The sequence below is a fragment of the Zingiber officinale genome, chromosome 7B (genome assembly GCF_018446385.1).
Source record: "Zingiber officinale cultivar Zhangliang chromosome 7B, Zo_v1.1, whole genome shotgun sequence".
NCBI classification, from domain to species: domain Eukaryota; kingdom Viridiplantae; phylum Streptophyta; class Magnoliopsida; order Zingiberales; family Zingiberaceae; genus Zingiber; species Zingiber officinale.
The window spans coordinates 114,501,227-114,510,589 of record NC_055999.1 but is presented as its reverse complement, the minus strand read 5'-3'; the positions used below and the strand labels follow the sequence as shown (position 1 = coordinate 114,510,589).

Genomic DNA, 9,363 nt, shown 5'->3' with positions numbered 1-9,363 from the left:
TTTTTTACTGAATTTAACAAGAAATTATATCTCATTTTAAATTTATTATACCTATAAATAATAATGAATAACTCTATTATATAAAAATAATGATATAATTTTTTTCAGTATATAATCGATTGACCTTAGTGGAATAAAAGTCATATTTAATTTGATAAAAAATATATTATATTTTAATTTATATGTGCTGAATTTATAAAAAATTATATTTTTTACTAAATAAATAAGGGTAATTATGTAAATTGATATACGTTAAAAAATTAAAATAAAAAAATATTTACATAGAATAAATTTTTTTGATAGAAGAAAGTTGAATTTGCATGCCAGCAGTGACTATTTATCCATATTTAAATATTAATTAAAATTACTACAATTTGATTAATTATTATAACTTTAATAAAAAATTTATAATATAGAGTAATATTTTTTTCAAGGACACCCTCCGTTTTTTTGATGATAATAAGGGCGCATAATTTTCTCTGGGGACCGATGGTTGTGGAATTCAATTGCTATCTTTTCCACGTTTGTTCCAACGGGCGACTACTTTTTTTCCTTGTTTTATTTGTCTCGTCCGTGAGTCCTCTCTTCCTCCCTCTCATGGCGATCTCTAGGGTTTGGATCTCGGCGATCGTCCTCGCCCTCCTCCTCTTCACCCCCGCCCTAGCGCAGGAGGAGGCGGCAGCTTCTTCCCCGGAGGCGGAAGCGGAGGCGGCACCCTCGTTCGTCCTCACTCTCGACCACTCTAACTTCTCTGAGACCGTCGCCAAGCACCCATTCATCCTCGTCGAGTTCTATGCCCCATGGTATTTTCGTATCTTCCCACTCTCGATGTTTAACTATAGATCTGCCATAGGAGGCGATCAAGAGTTCGGTCTGAACTTAGATTCCTTATCGAAATGGATCCTTGATTTATATTCTTAGATCCTGGAGCTTCTATTTTTTTGTTCGAGTGTTAGTTACTGCTTCTTGATAATTGTGGACTTGATGTCTTAGTGTGCGGCGATCTTCTGCGTGAACTGATTTAGGACTTGGAGTTTGTTCTTCTATATCATGCTTGATCACTCTCGGCTGTCATCCATTTTCATTTTTTTTTCCTCGTTCGCTTGAATAATCTGAATAAATATTACTCAGCTTGATGGTATGGATGCAACTTTTGTGACGATAGATATGCTCATGGTTGACTCAGTCTTTATCCCTCCACACCTTCCTGTATTTAGAATGTGGCCAAGGGGATTTTTTTCTCATCGTTCATTGACTTGACAAAGTCATGATTTCTGCATGTAGAAAGTGTACAAATGGGTTGCAATGGCCATTCATTTGGTTAAGAGAATTTGTTAACAGTTTATCAAATATAAGTAATTCTAGTAGTTGCTATTTTCAATTCATGAACGCTGTCCAAAATAACAGATAATGCTTCTTATATAAGCTTTTTACAACTATGCAGATATTGAATAATCTTTTATATTTTTCTTGATAGGTGTGGACACTGCAAGCGGCTTGCTCCCGAGGTATTTTTTTTCTTCTGTAACATAAATTAAGGTTATTTGTTGTGACTAAGTTGGTATTACGACAATCTCCCTAATACTTCATTATTATCCCTTATTTGTAGTATGAGAAGGCTGCGTCAATCTTGAGTAAAAATGATCCACCAATTGTTCTAGCTATGGTTGATGCAAATGACGATGTAAACAAGGAACTTGCATCAAAATATGAGATCAGGGGCTTCCCTACACTCAAGATTTTAAGGAATGGAGGTGATGTCATAGAAGAGTATAAAGGTCCTCGTGAAGCTGATGGAATAGTTGAATACCTGAAGAAACAAGCTGGTCCTGCATCTTCCGTAATTGGATCCGTGGAGGATGCTGGAAGCCTAATTGTTGATAAGAAGATCTTCATAGTAAGGAATCAATTTGCCTTGTTTGTTATCTAGCGATTCTTGCGGTTCTGATGCTGGTAAATCATTGTACAGGTTGGAATATTTCAAGAATTCTCTGGGGAGAAATTTGAAAATTTTATAAAGGTTGCTGAAAAACTACGTGCAGATTATGACTTTGGACATACCTTAGAGGCAAAATTCCTTCCTCGCGGGGATCCAAATGCAAAACTACCAGTTGTTAGGCTCTTCAAGCCATTTGATGAACTTTTTGTTGATTTTGAGGTGTGTCGCCAACACTGTTTGTGTTTCAATTTTGCAAAAGACTGAAATATCCCTGTTATGTAAATACCACACTGATTCAATGGCATTTTTCTTGCAGGATTTTGATATTGATGCTCTAGAGAAGTTCATTGAATCTGCAAGTATGCCGATTGTTGCTACTTTTGACAACGATCCAAGCAATCACCCTTTCCTGACGAAGTTCTTTAACAGCCCTAATAGCAAAGTAAGGACTAAGAAGTAGATTTGCAGTACTCGTTTGCTTAATTAATTTGACTTCTTGATGCAACAATGAAATACTACTTAGTTAACTATACCCTGACTTATGCAAACAATTAACTTGCTACTCTTGATAAACAATGTCAATCATATTTCGTCTCCTTGTTCATTCTTGTTCCAGATGTTCTGGCATCTTTCTTTTTGTGAAAAACTCAACAAGGTTAAATGAAATGTACTGACATGCATTGGCAAAGATGTATGTTTCATCATTATAATTGTATTTCTCGGTTATTTAGTCTGGTAACACTTGTGGATTTATTGAGGAGCATGGTTATCTATTAATTTTGAGTGACTTTGGCATTACTATCTTTAGGTAATTATATATTTGTATTTTTGTTTCTTGTCTTTAGTTTATTCTTGTGGCACTTTGTCAATACTTTTGAATACCGTTAAAAATTCTAGATGCATTTTTCTAATTTGGAATATAATATAGCTAAATGTCATTCTTCAATGTTCTTTGGACTCATTTAATTGCGTCATGGTTTTTTGTACAATTTTTGGTGTGATTATAATTTAATATTTTATCTGTTATATTTTATATTTCCATCTTGTCTCTTTTATTGGATACCTTTTTTTTTTTGTGGTGGATCCATCTTAACTTTGTATCCACTATCAATAGGCTTTGCTTTTCCTCAACTTCAGCAGTGAAAACTTTGATACATTCAAGTCTAACTTGTATGAGATTGCTGAGAAATATAAAGGGGAAAACATAAGTTTTTTGATTGGTGATCTTGAAGCTAGTCAGGGCGCTTTCCAGGTCAGTGCTGGGGGACCCTATCTCTCTCTCTCTCTCTTTTTGTAAATTTTGATTGCAAGCTTTATGATTCTTCGTTGCACATGTAACAGTACTTTGGCCTGAAGGAAGACCAGGTTCCTCTTATCATAATCCAAGAAAATGATGGCAAGAAGTATCTTCAACCCAATCTCAGCCCTGATCAGATTGCCAGTTGGGTGAAGGAGTACACAGTACGTTCAAAGCTAATAACTTTTCCACATAATTTATCTTTTAGATGATTGATGGTACCATACTAGAAGCCAACTTCTTGTTGTGTCATAGGATCATCATTACCAACACAATGCAAGTGGAATTGGACTTTACAGATCTTAATTTAGATGGTTTAAGAGTAATGTTTTGGGAATTTAATTTTAACATGACAGTTTGATCTGCCATAATGGGAACTCTCACCATCCCGACCTTGGTGGGGTGGGTCATGACGAGAATGAGGTGGGGATGACAGGGATTGGATAATAAACTTCTTGTTGTGTCATAGGATCATCATTACCAACACAATGCAAGTGGAATTGGACTTTACAGATCTTAATTTAGATGGTTTAAGAGTAATGTTTTGGGAATTTAATTTTAACATGACAGTTTGATCTGCCATAATGGGAACTCTCACCATCCCGACCTTGGTGGGGTGGGTCATGACGAGAATGAGGTGGGGATGACAGGGATTGGATAATAAACTAAATACCCTCAAGCAGCGGAAGCATAGATTAACAGATAATTTATTATCTGTCCCATCCCACCCTCACCACTTGGTTTTCCCCTTTTTGCTCTCTGCTCTCTATCAATCTTGAGTTGGACAAGCACAGTTAGGGCTTTTCATCTAATGACATTTAAAAAAAAAATTTATTTTTTAAAATTAATTATTATTATTATTTTAATAATCATGCCCTACCAGGTGTGGGTAGAGAAGGGGATTTTTAACGATAGCCCACCTTAACCCTTCTCACTCAGTAAGGGTTAGAAAAATTATCCACTGACATGATATGCACCATTGTCATCCTTAATTTAAATTGAAGAGGCATCATTATGTTCATTAGTATAATTATCTGATAGTGCTTTAAGCCCTGCCATGCTAAATGAGTCAACCTCCCCTCAAGTGACTTCTCCGATGTTCCAGAGTTGGGAGTCACTGCTGTTTTGGGCTGCACAGAATGAGATTCTAATTGCTATAATGGAAGTCTGAAGCATGGAAGGAAAAGTGAAGTGCTGTGGGTATTAACAGCCAGTGTAAAATTATGTTGAAAGATTTATGAGCATGAATCTTAATTGTATTTATTGTCAAAACTTGGTTGGCAGTCAATAATGGGGCGAACTCCTTTCATTATGCTGGCACCTTGACATTTAAAGGATGGACTAGGAGGTCTAACAGAAATGGCCCATGATATTATCCTTTGGTGTTACTAACCATATGGCTTTTGGTGCACCTTAACATTTAAAGGATGCAGCATGAGGTTGAACAGGAACAACACACAACTCACTTGATTAATGTTACTGACATTTCAGCTTTACATAATGCTAAATGGTAGTGTAAGATCTATAAACCCTATCCCAATTAGTTGGGAAATGCAACTTGGTGTTTTTTCAATTTCCACGAGACATTCACTGACCAAACAATTCAAATGATCACCACTCATTTTCATTGTCATTCTCTAGGTCAATAAATAATTTCTGACATCTGATTTGATGAGAAGGATAAGGGAATTGTGTTAATTCTATTTCAGTTCCAATGAGTTTTGGTTCGTATTATTGTCTCATTTATTTCCCATTTTGTCAAGTGAAATGAACTTCACCTGAACTTACATTTAGTCACTAGACTATTTGAATTAGTTTGTTGATCCATTTGTTGATATTGATTTGTATGAATGCAGGATGGTAACTTAAAGCCTTATAGAAAATCTGAGCCAATACCAGAAGTTAACAATGAGCCTGTTAAAATTGTCGTGGCTGATAATCTGCATGAAGTTGTTTTTAACTCTGGAAAGAATGGTTTGTTCACACACAAATCATATTTTTTTATTTAGCTTGTCTGACCAATCTTGTGAATTTCTATTGCATATTCATTTATTATATAGACTACTACTTCAAGAACATAGATCTGTAGGTCTTGACTTGCATTCTACTTACAAAATGCAAGTCAATTGAAGGTTACAGTTAAACTTCCTTGATAATATAAGAAATTAGTGAAATTTGGCTTGGATGTGTTTGTTCTTATACAATGTGCATGCCATTATTTGTGGTCATGTTTGACTCGCAGTAATGTTTAGATCATCTATAGGAAATTGCAGATTTGACTGATCCTAAAATCCTATTTCACAATAAAGCTGTCTAAAATGTGTTGTTATATAGCCCTAGAATCCTCAATCATAAGTATTTTTACCAACATGTAAACAAGTTGTTTGCTTAACAATATTGACATGCTATACTGAATCCTTTGTGTTTGTTGCATTTTGTCCAGTTTTGCTTGAATTTTATGCACCATGGTGTGGGCACTGCAAGAAATTAGCGCCTATTTTGGATGAAGTAGCTATCTCATTTGAAAATGATGGAGATGTTGTCATTGCAAAGATGGTAACTTTTTTTTTTTTTATTATGCTTTGTATTCGTACGTAGGTGTTACAAAGATAGTTTTGATAAGCTGTTGCTTTCATCGTTGCTCTTTTTGAAGTCTCCAAGTTATGCAAAATACGGTCTTAGATTTTATTTAAAAAGTAAATCATGTAAAATCTAACTGTAGTAGAGAATTAAATATGTGTAAAAATCGCTAGATATGAGTTGGATGACTTACTGGATCAAAATATTCTTGTTATAAACTCCCGTCTAGGTTTCTGAGTTCAAAATAAGCTTTTTTGCATTCAAATCACTGTGAAGCAATAACCATAAAATATTGAGGACCTGTTCTTTCTGTTGGAGATACATTAATGATCAATCATTTCTAGTATGAAGAAAAGTTCTTTGGACTTTGTCAAGCCCTACGATCCATATTATATTCGACATAGTTTACCATACGATATCTTATTTCTGTTTAGTTTAGTTTAAGCTTAATCTTGTGCTGATTGATTTTCTATTTTTCTTCCATTATTGATGACACTAGCCTAAATAGGTAACTTGACGAAACTTGGTTACTTTCAGCAAGTTTAGGCTAATTTTTATAATGAACATAACTTTGCATTTGCTGCCCAGAGATAGCCACCATGTTAAGTAACTTATTTATGTGAGAAGCACTGTTATTTGTAGTTCTTTTTTTTTCACATATTATACCATGTTAAGTAATTTCTTTTTAACTCTTTTGTTTATGTTTCGCTCATGAAATCTAGGATGCTACTGTGAACGACGTACCCAGTGAATTTGATGTTCAGGGTTACCCTACACTCTACTTTTCTTCAGCAAGCGGCAAGCTTTCACAGTATGAAGGGGATAGAACAGCGGATGACATCATCAACTATGTGAAATCAAACAAGGATACAACTAGTCATTCTGACTCAACTGACACTGTAAAAGTTGAAACTGAATCAACTGACTCTGTAAGAGATGAGCTGTGATCAAGGTGAGTAGGTCATTGGACCTAGTTTTTTTCCTCTCTAGACCTTGACTTATTGGTTCTATTTTACAGTTTGCCCTAGATTTTGAAAAATATCTCAGCTCAATCTCCATAGTTTTCACTTTCAAATCACATTTTTGTCTGATTTTGAGTTGCTCGCACCATCATGCACTATAGATACTGCATTCCCTTTTGCGGGACTGAAGCCATGAACAAATTGTACAGGACAGATAACTAGTGATTTCGGAGTAAACTGTAAAATTGGGTAATCTTTGTTGTCAAACTGAAAATTTCCCTATTTTACCTTGCTCTTAGTGTTGTAAAGTGGGCAAGATAACAATCCCCATCACATTTTAAACTGTGATTTCTCGTATGCATTAACCCCATCCATTGTTGATTTTTTAACCCTTCTAGATTTGATGATTGTTTTGTTGAATAATGCCATGATGAATACCTGCTGATCATCTTTTTGGGCTGCAGGAATATAGTGTTAGCGGCAGAGGGAGAGGAATGCAGAAATAACAACAACGTCAGTATCTGAAATCTCAAAGCTAGTAGTAATAAAGGCCTTTCGCTAGTAAGTAATAAAGGCTTTTTGAAAAAGCCCCCGATTCCCCTTTTGGATTTTGTAGTGATGACATGGACAATTTGTTCTAAGTTCTGGATCTTTTCGAGTGGAAAATCATCTTTATAAAGGAGAATTCCTCTTTGCTCCTGTGGTTTCATGTTTTTAAAATGACAATAGGATAGGGTTAAAGAACTAGAGATAAAAAGCAAGGATTTGAAAAATCAAGTGGCTAAGGATTTGAAAAAGATTTTGAATAATTCACTTTTTGGGTTATAGAGTCTTTGCATGATAATAAAAAAGTCGGTGGTTTTTTTATTTTTTTAAAATGACTTTTCTTTCTTGTTATCGTTATTAGACTTAGACATGGATGTTATTGCTATTACAAATGCTTTCATACAAAATGGATCCCTGAGAGTTTATTCCTGAATCCAGTGGGTCTTAACCTTCTTTATTGGTTGCTTTCATACAAAATTCTAGATGAATTTAGGGTGTGTTAATTGGGTTGACTTTTTCTTTTTCTTGTTATGATTATTAGTCATACAAGTAATTAGAAATGCTTTCATACTAAATGGATCACCAAGAGTTTATTTGTGAATTCAGTTGAGCCAACCTTTCTTTGTTGGTTGTTCAAATTGTCTTTATCATTCTAGATGAATTTAATATGTGCGGCTTGATATTTTTTTCTTGTTATGACAACTGCTTGCTATTAGAAATGTTTTCCTACTGTTTTTAAATAAAATGATTGTTTATCAAATCAATTCAATTTAACACTTGATACACAAATGGAATGTAAAACATATATATGAATTTTTTTAATAATAATAATAAAAATCATTTGTTAATTTTGAGAAAACAAACTTCTCTTTTATGTAAGCGTGAATAATATCAGGTTTGCATGTTTATGCAAGTGCTGATGTGGCTTGCAGAGAGCCTTCGATCTAGGAACAAGAGTTCCTGATTGTATTCAATACTCAAGCTCGAGGTCAGAGCTCTACTTAAGCACATAGATAAGTAAGCAAAGTTGGTATCCCTATGTAAGTAGAGTTGATTGGAAGTACGCCAAGCTCACTGAAGAGCGGGTCGACTATTGAGTTGATTAAGGACTCCCTCCTCAAAAATAGAATGCTCTTTGTTGATCTTGAGTCAACTAAAAATAATGTTCCATTGGATGAACTCATTTTGAGACAACAAGAGACACCTTGAGTCAGCTCAACTACTAATAACTATTGACCAACTATTTGTAATGGTTTGAATTTCAGTCTACTAAAATAATCTTCAATCGAATAAAATAATTGGAAAGGAAGATGTTCGACTATCGTGTGAGACTTCATTGTGTAGAGAAGTAAATTTTTCTGCAAGATGGAGACATTTTTTTAGAAGTGAGCTCGATCCATCTAATGAATCGACCGTGGAGTAGGATTAGAAGTCCAAACACGTAAAAGTTCTTGTGAACATTATTTCATCTTCTATGTGTTTATTAGTCTTATCCTTCTGTTGCACTTACTCTAAGTTAAGCTGTCACATAGTCAAAATGTGAATCATTAATGGGTTTATTGGCCTAGCATAAGTGCAAGAGAAAGCAAAGCTGGAGTTCGAATCTCGATAAAGTCGAGGTAAATATTTTCCTTATGTGTTAGTCATTATTTTAAAGGCTAGTAGTCATCCGTGATTTACCTCCTCCGTGTTGATTTTGGGACGGATTGGCAGGGGCGCTGGGGTGAACGTATTCACCTTTTACCACCAAGAGAAAGCAAAGCTGGTTGAATCACGATGATCCATCGATCCTCTATAATCTAGAGTTGAACTACTTGAGTTTTAAAATGATACTTCCAAATCTCTACTTGATGATATGAAGATAACCCTAGGAAATTCACTCATGGCTCTAAATATTTGATATGATCATATAGAATCAAAGGGAAAGTTATAGTAAGGTCGTGTTGGGATACAAATAAAAATGCAAGGAAAAGGTCAAATTCTATGAATCTAATGCACCCTTAATGCTAAGGGATTCTCCACATAGATATAAAGGTTAG

The 9,363-nt window shown here is 34.8% G+C and overlaps 1 protein-coding gene across 1 annotated transcript; it reads left to right on the top strand.

The window, feature by feature from the left end:
- The first annotated feature begins 498 nt into the window (after positions 1-498).
- LOC122007011 (protein disulfide-isomerase-like) lies at positions 499-7,477 on the top strand. Its single transcript, XM_042562749.1, has 11 exons — positions 499-803; positions 1,478-1,508; positions 1,610-1,897; positions 1,970-2,158; positions 2,256-2,381; positions 3,054-3,191; positions 3,281-3,400; positions 5,093-5,210; positions 5,680-5,792; positions 6,539-6,768; positions 7,243-7,477. The coding sequence occupies exons 1-10, from the start codon at positions 598-600 to the stop codon at positions 6,761-6,763; spliced, it is 1,554 nt and encodes a 517-aa protein (XP_042418683.1). The 5' UTR covers positions 499-597; the 3' UTR covers positions 6,764-6,768; positions 7,243-7,477.
- Positions 7,478-9,363: the final 1,886 nt, after the last annotated feature.